General features: G+C 38.7%; 2 protein-coding genes across 4 annotated transcripts in view; one reads left to right on the top strand and one right to left on the bottom strand.

Annotated features, from left to right (window-relative positions):
* The first annotated feature begins 195 nt into the window (after nucleotides 1–195).
* LOC135071707 (ATP-binding cassette sub-family F member 3) lies at nucleotides 196–13,070 on the top strand. The gene is made up of 12 exons (XM_063965489.1): nucleotides 196–414; nucleotides 648–753; nucleotides 1,240–1,408; nucleotides 3,398–3,612; nucleotides 4,168–4,431; nucleotides 4,842–5,042; nucleotides 5,917–6,099; nucleotides 7,202–7,375; nucleotides 8,051–8,225; nucleotides 10,280–10,460; nucleotides 10,927–11,147; nucleotides 11,593–13,070. The coding sequence occupies exons 1-12, from the start codon at nucleotides 342–344 to the stop codon at nucleotides 11,749–11,751; spliced, it is 2,121 nt and encodes a 706-aa protein (XP_063821559.1). The 5' UTR covers nucleotides 196–341; the 3' UTR covers nucleotides 11,752–13,070.
* Nucleotides 13,068–19,992, bottom strand: part of LOC135071706 (cerebellar degeneration-related protein 2-like) — a 105,398-nt gene continuing 98,473 nt past the window's right edge. For all 3 annotated transcript variants that reach the window (XM_063965487.1, XM_063965486.1, XM_063965485.1), the window contains exons 4-6: nucleotides 18,547–18,990; nucleotides 16,065–16,239; nucleotides 13,068–15,082 (exon numbers count right to left, since the gene is read on the bottom strand). In XM_063965487.1, the coding sequence (XP_063821557.1) occupies nucleotides 13,685–15,082; nucleotides 16,065–16,239; nucleotides 18,547–18,990 (2,017 nt within the window). In that variant the 3' untranslated portion in view covers nucleotides 13,068–13,684. The remainder of the gene's footprint in view (nucleotides 15,083–16,064; nucleotides 16,240–18,546; nucleotides 18,991–19,992) is intronic.

Genomic DNA, 19,992 nt, shown 5'->3' with positions numbered 1-19,992 from the left:
GGTATTGGACCACTGTGTCAATAATTTCTCATAAAAGTAGCTGTTGTGCCACAAATATGCGTTTTTGTAAAGTCTGGAGCATAACCGTTACATTAATCGTAGAAGACGGTATTAGTCTATGATTATTTTTCATATTTTTAGGTTGCATGCATTGGCAAAATGACACCAAATGTCATTGTGACAATTTAACACCACGAATCAATTTGTTCATTCCATTCGCTCATTCATTCACACAATTCACAAATCAATGAGAAAATCTTGTGCTGCGTATGAAAATAAATGTTAAAACTTTAAGTAATTGAGCAACTTGGTTCTAAACCAAGTTTGAAAAGCTTAAAAATATGGCCCGTTGTGGTGACTATATCAAAAGCCAATTTCCGCTGATCGACGACGAGCTGAAACAATATGTTGAAGGTATGTAAGGTTATAAATTCTTCACGGAATAAAGATCTTAAAACAATATTCGATTTGATTTGTAGAGTAGATAAGCCTTATGAGCGGCTTTAATTAACATGATCTGTTACACGCCTATAAGTAGCCGCAGTCAAAATACACTGTGTCTACTTAAATTTTTTTAGGACTGATTTTGGAACCTCCCTTTTTCTGTTATTGTTGTATGTTGTACATTTTCTCAAAATCTGCTTCAGATATTCTCGACAATAGTGCGGGTGAATTTGAAGACACTGAAGAGGTTTTCGAAGCTGTAGGAGAGGTCTTGCAAAGCATTTCACAGAAATCAGAAGCAGATATAAGGTATCTATCATAACACCTTTACTTTTCTCTTTATTATACACTAGCGATCCGCCCCGGCTTCTCACGGGTGCTAAGTATACTTAAAAACTTTCCTCTTGATCTCTTGATCTCAATCTGTTAAAAAACCACATCAAAATCCGTTGCATAGTTTCAAAGATCTAAGAATACATAGAGACAGACAATGGAAAGCAACTTTGTTTTATACTATGTAGTGAACCGATTACTATTATAATAATATCGCTGTTTTATCATACCCAATTAGACTTTGCTTGCTACTATCCAATTGAGTTTAATAAACCAGCGATAATGTCATTGTCTTAATATTTATTTCATGATTATCAATGTCCTTTTTATAATTGTTTCTGCAATTTATGTCATTATAATTTTATAGAATGTCTTTTTTACAGTTCCAGTTATGTTCTGATAATTAGCAACTTCAATTTTATAAGCATTCTGGAAAAAAAGGTTGTTCAATTTTGTTTTCAGGGAAATATGTGAAAAGCTTTTACATATGCTACAGCCAGAAAAAACTGGAAACAGTAACGGGTTAACTAAAGTATTGGACGCGCCTATTCACTTGGCATCGATGACAACAACTCACACTGAAACCGATGATCTCAAAAGCATCTGGCTGCAAACTAGGGACGATAGCTTAGTAAGTAATCACTAAACGCTTAAAACTTGCTTTGAAGAATGTTAAAGCAAAAAAGAACACAAACTTCAAGATAGGTGTACAATATATTATCCTCGTAAGACCGAAGAGTAAATTTTGTCGACTTCTAAGTATCGCCGAATGTGCTTTCAGAAGAACGAATAATTTGTAGTAGTAAACGCTGAGCACTTCGAGTAAAAAAATTTCTATGTTAGAGATTTTCTTTTGCATTCATATTTTCAGGGGCCCTATATAATAGTGCATAGAGTTTATTTTAGGTGAAAAATAATAAAAAAAATGTTTTCTCTTAAAAGAACATTCGGTATTACAGAATTTAAAAAGGAAAAGTAAATAAATTGTATTTTATACTTTAAAGTAAAACATAAATGTAACATTCTTAATAAATTAATACTACATAAAGATACAATAATGATATTAATTAATGTAACTGAAAAGGTACAACGGTTTTAATTTTATTTTATGTTTCATAATTAGTACTTTTAAAAGTACTATCGGATTAATAACATACACTAATGATAGAATAGAATGTATAAGAAGTAAAGTGAATATTCATGTTAATTATAATATTTACTAAACTAAAAATCAGAACGTTCTCATGGTAAATTTTCTCAATCATATCATAATTTTAAAAGTCCAATACTCAATCCCATCTCAATAGAAAAAATATACAAAAATAAAACTTTCACCATCAAGACCGAATGTTCCTTGCAAAGAACTATTATTTTTAAACGAGAAAAAATCTTACAAAAGTACTTCAAATTGGGAAAAATAATTTTTTTGCTTGTTTAGCAGTATTTTAACTTAAATTATACTGCTCAGTTTTGCAATTAAACTACGTTTACGTGAAGAAAAAAAAATTATCGCACATCACGTCTTCTCGGACGAACCACCTTGTCAAAGAAAAATGATAATTTGACAGTGACATTTTGTTTTTTTTATTTTATAAAGTTCGGATACCTGATTTTGAATACTTTGAGCCATAGACTATCAATCTTTTTTTTCGATAGGCGCGAATTTTTGAACTTAAATTTATCGCTAAAGTTTTAGTTCCTCTGAAGGCACATCCGGCGATACTTCGAAATCACCTCCGAAAATGTCTCGGCGTTACTGACTAAAAAGTTTCAGTTCCTTCTGAGGCACATCCGGGCTTACGAGGTTATATCATTATGTAATTAGGGATTGCAATCCGGTCCGGCGGATCCGGTAATCCGGCGGATCCGGTGTGTTTTTGGACCTACCGGATCCGGTAAGTCGGCACCGGATCCGGTGGCGGATCCGGTAAAGCAAAAAATACTCGAACGTGAACTGGGAAAGTCGAGCGCGCGCGTATTTGCCAGATCGCTAGACGTGCCGCGACACTACATTGCATTTTCCTTTGCAAAAAATAAATGCTTCTTGTTTTATTGTTTCTTAGGAGTCAGAATATTTCTTAAAAAGAACTGAAGTTGAATTTATAAGTACAAATTTAAAAGACTGTTGTTGATTTAAGTCTGTGTAAATTATTAATAAGAGTTTAATAGTATTATTACTTAAGTACTTTCAGATACTTACATACAGCAATAAGTGAGAGTCAGACTGATTACTAACTTTATTATTTAGAATTTTCATTATTTTAGTACAAATAGTACGTACTTACCAAAAATTATAATTCATACCGAAAAATATAAATAAAAGTGACTTTATTTTCCATAAATACGTATTTTATTTTGCTTTTTATGTATTATTATCAAAACTAAAAATCACTAAATACTAGACCAAGTAACTTTGCAATCCGGCCGGATCCGGCCGGATTAGCGTCAATCCGGTAAAATCCGGCCGGATTGAAAATGATACCGGATTGCAATCCCTATATGTAATCCTCATGGTCTTAATTATGGTTTAAATACAAAAAAACATTTATTAAAGGATTTGAAATACTGTTAAAAAAGTGGTTGGAGTATGTTATTAAATATTTTATGTATTGATTTTCAGAAAGTAGACGCAAAGAAATTAGAAAAGGCTGAGGCGAAATTGCAACAGAAACAGCAAAAACAGAAAGATTCTAAAGCTCCCACTGCTGCGCCTGTGTTGCAAACGGCTACAGCGTCACAGGTTACGTCTAAAAAGGACAGCAAGCTAGAAGCAAAGGGAACCAACCGCACACAGGACATTAGGATAGAAAACTTTGACATTGCATATGGGGATAGGTGAGTTCATATGATTTACTTCTCAGCACCAGCCCATGTTGTCCCAAAGTGGTAGTAGGGCAAGCTGTATTTGGGACGTGTATCTTATGACCGCTTTCTGTTGTGGAACACTATATGTGGTCGCGATCCTCATCAGTGAGGAACCGAGGAAGAAGAAGAAGATAAGTGCCCTGTGGGGTTACTCCGAAAAACGTTTTCCGAAGTTTCGGATGTTGCCATCTCCCTTACGCAAAGTGGCATGCCAACATTAGGGACAGTGAGAGATAGACCCGAAACTACGGAAACGGCGTTTCGGAGTAGCCCTGCTGGGAAGGGCCTAAACTATTTGATATGATTACTAGTCACAGTCTTGGCTTGTTGCAGCATGCTTCTGCCAGTGATTATTACAAAAGTTGTATCTTCCTGCACATTTATGTAAAATTTAATGCTATTGAAACATTGTTAAACAAATAAAATAAAATAAAATAATTCACTATAACATCTGCAACACATTTGCTCATAGCTTAACAGGCTTATCACAAAATTGGTATTCTAAAAAAATCTTTATTTTTCCAGAGTGCTATTACAAGGAGCTGACCTGGTTCTAGCCTGCGGACGTCGCTACGGCCTCGTAGGCAGGAACGGACTCGGGAAGACGACTCTCCTCAGAATGATTTCAGCTAAACAATTAAAAATACCTTCCCATATCTCAATCCTACATGTCGAGCAAGAAGTAGTGGGAGACGATACAATAGCGTTACAGAGCGTTTTAGAATGTGACACGGTTAGAGAAAATTTGTTGAGGAGGGAAAAGGAAATCACAAATGCTATCAATAACGGGTAAGTGTCTTTTATTCATGATTTATTTCATCAGCTGTTGCCAGTAGGGCACTATCACATTTATTTTGTAATGCCAAATATTATAATTCTTATTGGAAATTATAAAAATGTCATCTTTCCTATTTACAGTGATGTAGGTCTAAAATGCACGCCGCGATAAGCGGTTATCACGTCATTTTATCGATTTTGATAATATTGGGACGTGTAAAAGTGCTTTTTTAAAGCCTATTTGCAAAAATAAATGAAATTTATGAATTTTATTTTAAAATTTTGCCCATACATTTTGACGTCGATAAAAGTTATCACAGCGCGCATCTTAGGCTTGCTGGTGTTATTAAAAATGAACCCTAGCACAACTTGTTGAGTTTTAACAATAGAACAATAGGTTTAATATAGAAAAATCTTTCCAGCTCAACCGACCCGAGTCTCTCGAACGAGCTAAGCGAAGTGTACGCTCAACTAGAGAACATCGAGTCTGACAAGGCTCCCGCGCGAGCTTCCATCATCCTCAGCGGTTTGGGTTTCACGCCAGAGATGCAGGCGCGAGCTACCAAGACCTTCTCCGGAGGCTGGCGCATGAGGCTCGCGCTGGCCAGGGCGCTGTTCTCAAAGTGAGTTATACAGGGTGTGTTCAGGCACACATACTTTCAATGAGCACGGTACGATTGCGCGGGACCTATTTAAATCTGCCTCCAACTCCGTCCCGCCAAAACTTACACGGCGAGCGCGGATACCCGGCGCCGGTTAGCCGGCAACCGGGACGTGTGAAAAGAGTACCTACCAGCAGCGCGGCGGCAGACAAGGTACCTGTTCGATTGTTTCTGTGTTTTGTTGATTGTGTTGTGCCTGGACGACACTGGGGAACTCATATTCGGACAAGCTATCGAAGTAGTTAACAGGGTGGTAGTTCAGCTGGGAACATCGAGGCAGACGAGGCTCCCGCGAGCTTCCATCATCCTCAGCGGGCTGGGGTTCACGCCAATACAGTAGTTATTCTACTACTTGGATATTCGGTAATTTCGGTAGAGCACGTGTGCTTAGACGTGTGATTCCAGCAGAGTAGAATAAGACCATTCCCAATTCCCGTGGATGTCGTAGGATGCGACTAAAGGAGAAATATGTAAACATCAGACCTTCCGAACCTCACTGCCATGCGCGAGGAGTATCATCCAATCCACCCTTTCGCCTTTATAAATCTCTGGTATTTACACGACATTTATGCAACTTTCTAACCAAGGCTAAAGTTGGATTGAAATGTAAGGCTGAAAGCACCATCTTTCTTTAACTTTGACAAGCGTCAAAAAGCTGTCCAACTCCATACAAAAACACCGGTTATCGTTAAAGTTACGGTCAAAGTTAGGTTGTGCAACTCAGCCTAATACTTGATGACCTCTAGGCATTGACTGGATATTACATTCAGTCAGTGCCTTGACTCTAACTCTAGATAGTCTTGAACCAGTCTAACCATAATAACCTTGTCTCCAGACCAGATCTGCTGCTACTGGACGAGCCGACCAACATGTTGGACATCAAAGCCATCATCTGGCTGGAGAACTACCTACAGAGCTGGCCCACCACGCTCCTCGTAGTGTCTCACGACAGGAATTTCCTGGACACAGTGCCCACTGATATCATGCATCTGCATACGCAGAGGATAGACACGTACAGGTGAGTTACAGATTAGAATATAGAAAATAATTTGAAATTTATGCAGGATTGTAATTCTGATAACGAACTGACGTTATTGCACCACATCACATGATTACAATATCATCAGATAAAAACTGTGTTAAATGAAGCTTCAGCGCCTAAAAAAGTAAAATTCTAGAAAAACTACGAAAAAAAGCCGGAGTTGAAAAATACTGATTTTGGAAATAAAATTGTCAGGAATGTTGATTTATCTAAAGGGCTGGTCAAGTCTGTTCTAGAAAGCTAACACTTCTGTTTCCTTAATTTGACCTCACTTACCCCATTAGAATAATATCTACTCTACCTCCTTACGCATACCAATGGCTACAGTAGGTTATCTGGGGCTCTCTTCTGGGCGCCCTTCTGGCGGGGCTTACCCAATGAAACCTGACGTTGTCCTCCGGAGCCCAATGAAACGGAGCTGCGAGTTATTGGACATTCACTCAACGCCACTTGACTTCACATCTATATACTTATAATAAATCTGTAGAGAGGTCAATTCTGTACATGAAATATATTTTCAAAATAACTATCAGGGGGTGATTAGTGATCGATACTGATGCCAATAATGCAATCAGTAAAATTTTTGTCTGTCTGTCTGTCTGTCTGTATGTTCCTTATAGAAACAAAAACTACTCGACGGATTTTAATAACGAAACTTGGTACAATTATTCTTCATACTCCTGGGCAGGAGAAGAGGGAAAATCCTTTTGTATGGAAAATCTAAACCGCTTAAGTTAGTTGCTTGAAATTTGGCATGCAGGTACCTTAGTAAACTTGAAGCTTAGTTACAACAGGATATTGCAAAACTCCCACGGGAACGGGAATTAGCGGGAAAATCCTTTTGTATGAAAAATCTAAACCGCTTAAGTTAGACGCTTGAAATTTGGCATGCAGGTACCTTAGTAAACTTAAAGAACAGGATATTGCAAAATTTCCACGGGAACGGGAGTTAGCGGGAAAAAACGTTTGTATGAAAAAATCTAAACCACGTAAGATAGATGAAGGGGGTAAAACGGGATCCACGCGTACGAAGTCGCAGGCGGCCGCTAGTAAATAATAATATGATTTAATTTCGCAGAGGCAACTACGAGCAATTCCACAAGACGAAGACTGAGAAACACAAGAACCAACAGCGCGAGTACGAGGCGCAACAACAGCACCGCGCGCACACGCAGGAGTTCATCGACCGCTTCCGGTACAACGCCAACCGCGCCTCCTCCGTGCAGAGCAAGATCAAGATGCTGGACAAGCTGTGAGTGTCTCACCTCACGTAAAATCATAATTGTAGTGTACAGGGTGTCCCAAACATCGTGTCGAGGTAGATGACCTATTTACGCTTTTTTTTTTAAAGAATATTAGCAATTTGTAAATACAAAATACTAATATCCACTCGTGGTAAGCTAAATATGCTTGTGTTACGAGTGGGTTCACCACAATAGTCGAGCGGCGGCGGGTATCGAACCCGCGACCCTCGGATCACGAGTCGGCCAGTCCGACACTTGCTCCGTTCGGCTGTCGTCGCTTCATTTATACAAGACATCTCAAAATTATCAGAGTACACTGTCTCCAGAGGTAGATCCATAGATCTGGAGATTTTAGGACAACCTGTATATTTCTACAAATACATAAAAGATGCATGTGCAGTATCCAACTTTAGGCCCTTTCTTTATGCACTGCGACTTTTTACAGAAGGCCTTACTGATTTGGTTCTATTGATTTTGTTGTAGTAGGCCCGATTTCCACCAAGGCGGACGAATGTTTTGAACAGCCAATATCAGATGTCATTCATATTGATTGAAATTACACAGAATGAAATCTGATGTGTCTGATCTGGTGGAAACTGGGGCTTACGTAGTAGATTCCCGGTGCCTAACCACAGGCGGTACGCAACGTTACATTACATTACTCTTTCTTTTTCATTTCCCAGCCCTGAACTGAAGCCTGTGGAGAAAGAGATAGAAGTGGTTCTCCGGTTTCCCGAGACGGAGCCACTGTCGCCGCCGATCCTGCAGCTGAACGAAGTTGGATTTTACTACTCAAAGGATAAGGTCATATTTACCGATGTCAACCTCGGCGCTACACTCGACTCCAGGATATGTATTGTAAGTAATATTCTAGTACAAACTAGTACATAGTAATTGTTTTTACTCAGTAAAAGATTATCTGACATATAAATTCTAGTGGTTAATACCTATTGTTTGTCGTATGTATTCTGTGGTACTAATATGAATCTGACATTAATTAAAATAAATTTTGACTGTATTCGAATAACTGACGTATATTTACTGACATTATCTTTATTGACTTACTAGCTGACCCGGCGAACTTCGTACCGCCTTAGCGTAGAGATTTTCTTTATATTTTTTTCCGTAAAAACCTTGTACAGAGTATTAGAAAACTACAACAAAAAAATCAGCCAAATCGGTCAAGCCGTTTTCATGTTATGTCGTGACAACGGAAAACGGGTTTCATTTTTATATACAGGGTGTTAGGTAAATGGGTATATGAGCCGACACTAGCCCATATTAACATGGGCATATAAATGGTATGGTGAAGTCAGAAATTTGATATCATAATTTTTTTTTTTTTAATTTTCATACAAAATAAATTTTATAAAATCCGATTTGTATGAAAATTAAAATAATTAAAATGAAGATATCAATTTTCTGACTTCACCATACCATTTATATGCCCATGTTAACATGGGCTAGTGTCGGCTCATATACCCATTTACCTAACACCCTGTATATAGATTGTAATTCAAATAATTTCTGTTCTTTGTTTGTAGTTGGAAAGTTCTGATTTTTTTTTTAACTATGCATGGGTCAATAAAAAAAATGTAATAATCACACACTAGCTTGCTGGTGAGATAAGCTGAACTGTATAACTATTGTAACATCTACCTTGTTGTATTACCTTGTCTCGGTGAATAAATGATCTTTTCTTTTAATTGATGAATGAATAAAAATTTGATTGAATGATTAAAATTCCTTGACTTGTTGACTTCAAGAAGTAGCTAACACCCGTATTTACAAACATTACTATAAGGTGCGCGGACGCACAGGGTGACACACGAACCAATCACAGAGCTCTATTTAACGCTGTGCATCGTTTGTAAATACGCGCATTATAAGCATTGTTTTCGATAAAACGTCGTAGCTTGTAGTTTTTGTGCGGTAGCGGTAGCAAGCAGCCATTCATCTTCTTATACTTTATAATAAATATTAGTATGAATGATAAATTTCTCCTTATTTTTTTTCTGAAAGTGAAGGACTTTTTTTATTCGTTACATTTTGTATCTTCGCTGCAACGATGTTACGGTTCTAGCTAAGCTGTTAGAACATTAAGATCGATGATTGTATTAGTATTACTACAGAACGGATTTGGACGAAAAACACGTTCGTTGCGTGAACTATAATTTATAATGATGAACGATTAAGAATTAAGTTGTTTTTCACGCAATCGAGGTCTCACGCGTCTGACAGTACATTTATGATAGACAAAATAATAAAATATAGAGCAGCTATATTTTTACTTTTAATTCGCGCATCCAAAACACTAGTTGATAAAAAACGATGAGTCCAATCAAATCGTTTAACCGAGACAATAAATCGATTATAAACTCGCGTGTCCTGCGATTATTAATCGGTGTTACACTTACGAGTACGTATCAATATCGGGACCGCGGTTTGTAGACCGTGAGAAAGCATTTACAATGAATCAGCGACATTGAAATGCCTTCAAACGCTCGCGTGACTCATTTCACTCGAAATATTGTTCAATTAAAACAAAACTGTACACTGTTTTGCGGCGCATTTTATAACGGCGCGGCGTCGTTAAAATAATAAGTTTATTTGGTAAGATCCGTGTTTGAAGATGAATGACGTTTTGAATGATTTCTGTCTGTAGCCAATGGATGATTTTAACCACAGGTAATCAGCACAGCTAATTTCTAAGTATGTCATTTTTAAGTGCGGCAGTATTATATGTAGTATGCTGCGTTTGCCCTTTAAGATAATAAAACAGTCATGCATTTGATATCAACATTAATCTTAGCGACCCCAAGCAGACACAATTTTTTCCTAGCTATCCCACATGCATTAATTGAATGGATTTTTTTAACGAAATGATTTTTGACTCTTTATACATTTCCCAGGTGGGAGACAACGGCGCCGGCAAGACGACGCTTCTCAAGATAATAATGGGCATCCTGTCGCCCACTAGTGGGATTCGCAACGTGCACCGCGGGCTCAAGTTCGGCTACTTCTCGCAGCATCACGTGGACCAGCTCGAAATGAACGTCAACTCTGTGGAGCTACTTCAAAGGAGCTATCCAGGTAAAATAAAAATAAAAATGTTTATCCCTCAGCTACAACTTTTTGTTTCGACAAAGTCCTAGAGAAGCTGACATGCCAATGTGCAATTCGCTTATTGTAACAGCGTTCAAAATGTAACGAAATAACTTTATTTATTAAAAACATGAAAAAGACAACAACAGGAAGTATCATACACTCCAGATTGAAACGGCATATAGTGTCCCTACACTTACAGTGAGATTTGGTGATACCAGATGAAAGAGATTCATAGGAATTCCTTCTGTTTAAAAGACAAGGATCGAGATACCTCATCTGAATGGCTTATTGTGTTGACACAGATTGCCAAGTTGCAGATCTCATTAAAAAAATTTATAAACATTCAGGTCTGTGTTTGCAATTTAGGTTTAGGCTACAACTATTAGGTACAAGTTCTTCCTTACCTTTTTCAACTTAGAGTAGAAACTTACATTCCTATTTCCTTCTCCAGGCAAAACAATCGAAGAATACCGGCGGCAACTAGGCAGTTTTGGTGTGAGCGGCGACCTGGCGCTCCAGACCATCGCCAGCCTCTCAGGAGGCCAGAAGTCCCGGGTTGCCTTCGCCAGGATGTGTATGGGCAACCCCAACTTCTTGGTACTCGACGAGCCGACCAACCACTTGGATATTGAGACCATTGAGGCGTTGGGGAAGGCGATCAATAAGTATACGGTAAGTTGCACTATATTTTTATAGCGTTACAAAGGTTAATGAGATGTGTGGCAGTTGATGACAGGCATGTGACGTCGTCACAGTTAATAAATAGGGTCGTTGACACCACCTATCAATTTAACATAATTATTTTTGTGAGCTGTCAATATGCGACTCTCCCATAGATTTTGTACCGTTTGTACGGAAAAGGGAACCTGTCAGACATTTTGTGCCAGAGGATTTTGTGCGTTGAGATTGAGACCTAGTGGCATGCCATTGTTTTTTGTTTATTGTTACTTAAACTGAAATTACTCATCAAATTCAACGAATTGCATATCGAATTTCACTCTAGTTGGATTTTCGGAAAGTTAGGTTTTCAAAAATGTAATAGTAAATTACAAAATTCGTATTGTCACCTAACCAGCGGCTCGCGCGTTAAAGATATTCATTCACGAATATTCTCCAGGGCGGAGTGATTCTCGTGTCTCACGACGAGCGGCTCATCCGTATGGTGTGCAAAGAGCTGTGGATCTGCGGAAACGGCTCCGTCACCAGCATAGAAGGCGGCTTCGACGAGTACCGCAAGATCGTCGAGCGGGAACTACTGGACGCCCAGAACAAATAGGCAATACACATCGCATATTGATGGGAAGACTGTCACTAGGCAAAATTGTATAACAGAACATCGAAAATAGCATCTATAACAATTTTGTACAGCTACAGAACATCAGGCTATGCATTTACGTTCCAAAATAGCATCCATTTCACCCGTTGTCTTAGGTAAGCGACGGAACGTGACATGAAGCGACGATCCGCGACATAATGCGACCAATACTTTTTGTGACATGTTTCTTACGCCGTGGCGTCTCTAGCCCATGTAGCATCCATGTGCAGTCATTAACCTAGCGCCCTCTAAACATTTTTCTTTCTTTATTTCTCTAGTAACACTTAAGGGCGCGCGGCCAGTGGCATACGCACACCCTGCGTAGGTAAAATATCTTCTGGATAAGTAGGCTTTTGTTCATACTTGACGTTGTCGCATCGCGTGGTGTTGTCACGTTTGTCGTTCACCTAAGAAAACGGATCAATGACAAGATGAGAGTATTGCTTGATGTGCTGTCGTCTGTATTTATTTACTTATTCCACAGTAAGAGCGTATTACGTCCCCGTGCTCGTAAGATGACACTATTATCCAAAACAAATAATTTCAGTGAGAGTCTTCTTATCAATGTGGGACATGATAACCATTAATATTATATGTATAAAGTAATCCTAAATTATATTGTTGTAATATATAAATGCGGCGTTTTATTAGTTCTGTTTGGGAGTCGTCGATTCGGTTTGTGAATGTAATGCGAATAGGAAATACTTACACGATTTAGAGTAAATTTTTTGACAAAAAAAGCATACGTAGGAGAAAATTATATGAGAATTCAAAAACATATTGATGACATTCAAAAATCGTCTCTTTGACCAGTTACGCAACTAGATTGAACGTCTGGGTAGTCGGGATTGTAGGTTCGAATCCCGACGGGTGCAATGCGATGAGCTCGAACGTTAAATAACGTTAGATCCGAAGTCGAGGACGTTTTAGCATTTATATGAATTTATTTATTTATGTTTATTTGTTATCTAGCCGTCATATTAGCTTTATTTATCTTGGGGCTAGGTTATAAGTGTGATAGTTGGATCAATTTATGAAAATGTCTCGCTGTCGTATCTGAAATTGATTTCAACGTAGCATAATGCATTTTAGTAGGACTGTATTTATCATGACCAAACCATGAACTGTGTATTGACCTCTCTTATTAATACTAGTTTCTTATTGTATTCGTAATCAAATTAAACTTCAAAACAATAGTATCGATATGTATTGCTTTCAATTTGTAATTTTCTAAGCCAATAAACAAAATCATTTCGTAAGCAGGAAATGAAAGACTGTTATTGATGCAAATTTTTATTTATACCTTCAACCTTTCTCTGTCTGCATTAAATAATTTTAGCATACAATTCCATACAAAACGTTGAGTACTCGCAAATATCCATGGCAATTTAAAAAAATATAATTAACTTAAAAAATGATATTTACACATTAAAATTCAAAATACATAATATACAATTATAATAGTGACTAAATAATGACAGAACGAAGTTAATTAATAAAATCATTCAGTTGTTGCCAAATCAAGCTATTGCAGTACTCAACTGATGCCTTCTGGGACATACAATGTTCATAAATGCAATCTCTATTGTTATTGAGAAATAATATGTGTACTGTAATCGGAGGGAAGTGTGAAATAATTAAGTTTGTATTATGGATTGTCGTTCGTTGATTGATACATAGATAATATGTATTGTATTATGCGGTATACAATAACTATACCTGCTAATATTATGGCAATTTATTATTCTGAATAATATAGGTACAAATTAAAAGTATCGCTAGCAGATCACAAATACATACTAATCTAAAGTACTTATGTCCAGTTGGCAAAGACAAATGGCGTTTGAATCACGTCTCTTGCTGTCTACAAGAGGGGTCGATTTAATAAAATAATTTATTGATGCTTCTTGCGCCTCGTTTTAGTTTTATCGGCGTTTCTTAACACTTCAGCGTAAGAAAGCTCTAGTTTCCTCAGTTTGTGGATCTCCTGGGACGCAGTGCTCTGCTTTATATCCCAGGAATCGGTCTCTGCGTTCCACCCTTGGTATATTTTTCCGGTCCGGCCGCTCGCACTGGGTGTGGGAGAGTTCAAATTCCTGTTGTAAAATTGCATCGTGGATCCATTCCACTCGCTCTCTGCTGCCCTAACAAGGGGGCTCGCTTCGATGGGTCTGTAGTCCCTTCGCTTCTTATTCGAGGACTTCTGGTAGGTGATCTTGGGCGGCGACGGGAACACCGGGGAGTCGGCGCCCTGGCGGTCCTGGCTGTGCTTGCGGTTGCGATGCCTGGACTTCTTTCTAGTGGCCGCGATATACTCCAGCGGCTGTCGCACCAGCGGGGTCAGGACGCGCTCCTTATCCTTATCCGATTCTTTGTCCTTATCCTCCTCTTTTTCTTTCTTAGACTCCTCTTTCGGTTTCTCGGTTTGGGAAACTTTGGGCGCGACCTTTTCCACTGGTTTGTTCTCTTTGTTGTTCTTTTTGCTTTCGACCGCCTGTTTCTTGACGGGCTCAGGGGCCGGGGTCTCTTTCACTTCCTTCTCCATCAACGTGGGGGTCTCCGGGGCCGTGATATCGGACACTGGAATCGACTGTTCAGACATCACAGACGAAAATACGCTCTGGGTGTCATCGGTGAAGTTGCCGGGGGCTTCTTCCGTAGCGGGTGTGACAGGTGGGACTTTGCCCGCTGTGGTGTCGTCAAGAAGGGGCAACTGTTCCCCTTCGTCCTTGTTCTCGGCCGCCTTCTTGAGGATCGTGAAGATCTCCTTGAATAATTCGCGGTATTCGGGCCTGTTACGGAAGCGGCTGTCCATGGGGCTGACGTCATCGTAGATGCTGAAGCGGTAGTCCTCGCCGTCAGCGATGGTGCAGAGGAAGGAGCCGGGCCGCTCGCGTTCGGTCTGCGTGGCCTTGTTGCTGGTCTCGTCGGAGAAGCCAGAGCTAGAGGTCTCCGCTTCGGAGAAGTCTGGGGTTTGTATGATCTTCTTCCGCGAGGTGGGTTCGGCCTTCTTCTGCTGAGTGTCCTTCTGGGCTTCTTCCCCGTGGCCGCTTTCTTCGTCGGTGTCCTTTACGCTGAACTGGGAGAAGTCGCCCGAGGTCTGGAGCTCGTCTTGGAGGGACAACGGCCCGGAGGGGTTCTGCGCTGTCTGCTTGTTCTTCCTTATATTCTTCACCTGCGACAGCTGGACTTCCAGCAGAGCCTCGTACTTCTGCACCAGCTCTCTGTAAGGGTTATCGTGGCCGTCTTCTTTGTTTGCCCATATACCCTGGAGTAGTTTCTCCTTAGCATTCTGTAAAGCGATTTAAGTTAGATATTAAAATCATGTAAAGGTTGATGCATGCGTGATTCTTTAATAATGTATGTGAAGTTAAATGCAGTGATTCGTAAGAATGTCATGTACTATGGATAAATATTAAAGAAAAGATTTGTGGATGCATTATTCTGGGCGAATCAAGTGTACGACAATTTATTAAATACATTAAATGGATTTAAATAACTTTTGAAAGAATGGTAGTTAACGTTGTAGTAATATTAGTCAAAATACACCCATTACTCCACTGTACATAAATTACGATATTATTATGAATAATTATGATATAATACACACAAGATAATAAACTTATTATGTTAGAATATAAATAATACATCGGAACACGTACATACAATTATTTTGAGTTAGTCACGAATCTGTTAGTAACTTGTATAATAATTTATGTTCTATTTTAGACCAAAACCGATAATACATGCTATTATGAATGATATGATTGGTCTTACACCAATATATAGGATAGATATCTGAATGAACCGGTGACCGCCACCAGTGACTCAGCGTGCCTGAACGCGATAACAAAACGTGGCGTAATGGACGTACCTTCGACTACATTCGATATATCCAAAGAAAACTACTGCAAATGCGCTTCATAATGCATATGCAAAGCGTGATGATCAACATCAGGGGCAGTTGTAAAAGCATTGTCGCCTAGAAACGAGTGAAACATACCCATGAGATTTGAACAAATGTTTGCCTTTTCTTTCAATTATTGGCCATTCAAATTGTCACTTATGACTTGTGGGATTGTACTGAGATCATCAACGTAAATACAAAGATTAGTTCGGCAGGATTAGTATGTTAATCATGTTGCAAATATTGCGGAGCTGTGAGTTAATGCAGTTAATTTATCTTACAAAGTGAGAAGTTAGAAGAACAGACAGATGTACATAAGTAGAAAGGTAAGCTAGAGGGGTAATAGTAAGGTTGGGGCAATACTAACGTCGAATTTGACAAGTTTGTTGGATACGAGATCCTCGCGAGGGCTGTGCTGCCCTGAGGGCGTGAGGATGAGGGAACTGATGGCACTCCGGTCGTCGTCGTCACCATCTAGCATCGAGGACATATCATCGCCCCGCTCGACGCCCCTCAGACATCTGATGCAAAGTTGACCTTGTCTGGAAAGTAGAAAACATTCATGTAATTTTCCATTAATTAATCGAATTATTGTTAATTAACTATTATAATGAGCATTAGGTGTTATACGAAAAGTTCATGCAATTGTTTTCAAATTAATCTAATTAGGATTTAATTCTCGATCCGTTAAAGCGACTTCATTTCGATGATTGATTTCTATGATTAACACGGTAAGAATATAAATTGTTGACTGGCACGGGCAATTAAAATATTTATAGGATTTGTTGTGGGACGTCCACCTACAAGGTGGACCGACGACATCGTAAAGGTAGCAGGGAAGCGCTGGATGCAGGCCGCTACCAATCGATCAACGTGGAAAGCATTAGGGGAGGCCTATGTTCAGCAGTGGACGTCCTATGGCTGACATGATGATGATGATGATGATGATAGGATTTGTGCAAAATTGTGATGTCACGGAAATATGGAAAAATTCCGGAAACAGTTCTTCAGCTTGGGACAGAGAGAGAAAGAGATGAAAAGAAAACCAATCGTTGAATTGTTATACAGGGTGTTTCTTGTAAGGTGTCAAGCCGAAGGCAGGTGATAGGTGAGGTCTAGACCTATCGATTTCACCCCCATGTATGTTCTACGATTTTTCGTAGTTTAGAAGTTATCGTTAATTTTGTGATTTTTTCAAATTTCATGACCTAGTGGCTTAATTTTTTTTTAATCTTTTTTTTGGGTTGACTCTTCTCAGATTTCTTTTTTTTGACAGATTCCCTATTAGTTGCAGATATTTGAAAAAAATAATCACCTTCCTATCTTTGATGCAAGATACAAAATTTTTGCTAGAAACATAAAAAATATGCTTTTAGCAGAACATTCTAAAATTTTCAACTGAAATGTATGAGAAAAAAAAAGAATTTCCATAGGTCCAAAATAATTTTTAAAACTGCGCAGTTTTCTGAACTTTCATAACAACACAAAAAAACATGTACTTAACAGGTCATTATTTTCTGTAATCGCTCTACTAAAGTAGTAAGTCGGAGATTCCGTTACATGTTTTTGACTTTCTTAGGACTAACTAATGTTTGCAATCCACTAAGTGTACGTTACGTAGAACACGTTTAGAGACAATAACTGAACAGAACATTTTTTATCCACAACGAGGAAGCTCTTGCCCTTCATCTGACCTGATGGAAAGTTGGAAACTGCTGGATGATCAGCGAGCTTCACCCGGAATCCTAAACCACAGAGGAATTGGCTGTCCTAAATAGGTAGTCTTACCACTAGCCCACAGTGGTGATTGTTACTTTACGATTAAATTTGATATACCTACCTATTAGAGTGTGAAAGGAAAGAGAAAGAGTTTGTGTATGAGTGTGTGTGTGAGTGTGTGTGTGTGTGTGTGTGTGTGTGTGTGTGTGTGTGTGCGTGTGTGTGTGTGTGTCTGTGTGAGAGAGAGAGAGAGAGAGAGCAAAAAAGGGTGTAATGATTTAATTTAAAGTAAATGTTCAAAATGTCCGTCGCTGACCTGAATGCACATTCGACAACGACGCAAAACAATAAATTATTCGTAAATTTACAAAAGCTTCTTGCATTCTAATATGGTTTATCATCAAAATTTTCATATTCCCTTTTGTATACCACATGAAGAGCAAGAGCTTCCACGTTGTGGATAAAAAAAATCCTTTCAGTTATTGTCTCTAAATGTGTTCTACATAACGTAAACTTAGGGGATTGCAAACATTAGTTAGTCCTAAGATAGTCAAAAACATGTAACGGAATCTCCGACTTACCACTTTAGTGGAGCGATTACAGAAAATAATGGCCTATTAAGTACATGTTTTTTTGTGTTATTATGAAAGTTTAGAAAACTGCGCAGTTTTTAAAATTATTTTGGACCTATGGAAATTCTTTTTTTTTCTCATATTTTTCAATTGAAAATTTTAGAATGTTCTGCTAAAAGCATATTTTTTATGTTTCTAGCAAAAATTTTGTATCTTGCATCAAAGATAGGAAGGTGGTTATTTTTTTCAAATATCTGCAACTAATAGGGAATCTGTCAAAAAAAAGAAATCTGAGAAAAGTCAACCCAAAAAAAAGATAAAAAAAAATTAAGCCACTAGGTCATGAAATTTGAAAAAATCACAAAATTAACGATAACTTCTAAACTACGAAAAATCGTAGAACATACATGGGGGTGAAATCGATAGGTCTATTCCTCACCTATCACCTGCCTTCGGCTTGACACCTTACAAGAAACACCCTGTAGATTTGCTAGAGGTATATCACAGCCTCTATGACATAGGTACTACTGTATCAACAAGTTAGTTGGTCTAACTCACCTAACTTCTTCAAGGATCGAGAATTCCTCATGCATCGACTTGGGCTCATCCTCTCTCTGGTGCCAGTTCCTCAGCTGGTCCGTGAGTCTGTTGTTCTCCTGGACCATGGAAGCCAGCTGCTCCTCAAGCTCCGTGACCCTCCTCTGCTCTTGTGCGAACGCGACTTTGCTTTCTCGCAGCTCATCGCTTAGCCTTAGCAAGTCCTCATCCTCTTTCGTCAGTTCTGGGATAGGTGCCACAGCCTTTAACGGCGTACTGCTCACTTCTAGCTTCTTTGAATTGGGCGTAGCCGGTTCAGGCTTTGTTTCTTTCTCTTTGGGTTTCTCGCTTTCAGGTTTGCGCTCGGCTCGCCGCCTGGCGATTTCTAACTGAGCGTTCAGGTCGTCGACAGACTTTTGTAGCTCCTCGCATTTGCCCTCCAACGTTTCGATGTTGGCGCACAATCTGGGAAATAGAAAGGACATAATTATAATTTACACAATGATTAATGGTTACATAGCTTCCATCGGTAATTTCGGTGAAAGTAATGAACGTTCTGGGTATTAAAGCCATAGAACACTACGTTTTAAGTTTTCCCAAGCGGCCTAATTATACCGGCCAAAAGTGTACACAATGGAGGTTCATTTGTGGAATAATTTAGCCGCGTTATGAGAAATGTGACTGAACAATGCACGGGAAGTGAAAAACGTGGATGGACTGCGGTGCGCGTAGTGGTAAAAACTTGATGAGATAGTAACACTGACATTCCTCGGTTCCTACCTTTTAAGTGAGGTTTACATTGCGTTTTTTGCTCATTGTCACGTATTTAAGTATAATGGTACCATATTTTATGCACATCCTTAATGCATAGTGCAGGTTGTATGTATGTACTACGAGTATTGTAGATTCTTTAGATTTGTTTTTTTTTTGCTCATTTGTCAGCAATTCAGATCCTCAAACTTAACGCGTTATTTTGAATCTTACTTACTGCCTTGATTTTAAATTCAAAAATAAGAAAAAAAAGTAACTTGCTGACGCTAATTTACCTAGTTAAAAGTTGTTGAAAAAACTCTTCTTTTAATTTTTCTTCGCATTTCCAATAATATAACTAAACAGAACCCCAGTTTTGAGTATTTTAGTACACATACAGATACAAATTGTAGAGTAAACGATTCAGTTTTGACTCTTTCATGCGTTTGTGCGTTTCAGTTGTTTACTTAAAATTTAGTTTGAGAAGCGACTCTAATCGCTATGAAATTATGATTGAACGGTTTCAGCCAGTATAAGTAGCTAGCTCAGTTGGAAGAGCATTCGCCCAGCGAAAGGTCGTGGGTTCGATTCCCGCCTTAGGCAGTTCGATTTTTCAAGTTGTTTATTTAAAAAACAAGGATACATAATTAATTACAACTGTCTACAGGATTTTTGCGCACGGGTTATGCATAGCTTATTTTTATTGCTTTATGACCT

This window comes from Ostrinia nubilalis, chromosome 5, assembly GCF_963855985.1.
Source record: "Ostrinia nubilalis chromosome 5, ilOstNubi1.1, whole genome shotgun sequence".
NCBI lineage: Eukaryota > Metazoa > Arthropoda > Insecta > Lepidoptera > Crambidae > Ostrinia > Ostrinia nubilalis.
Note: the sequence above shows the minus strand (reverse complement) of the source record. Positions and strands in the feature narration are given on the sequence as shown.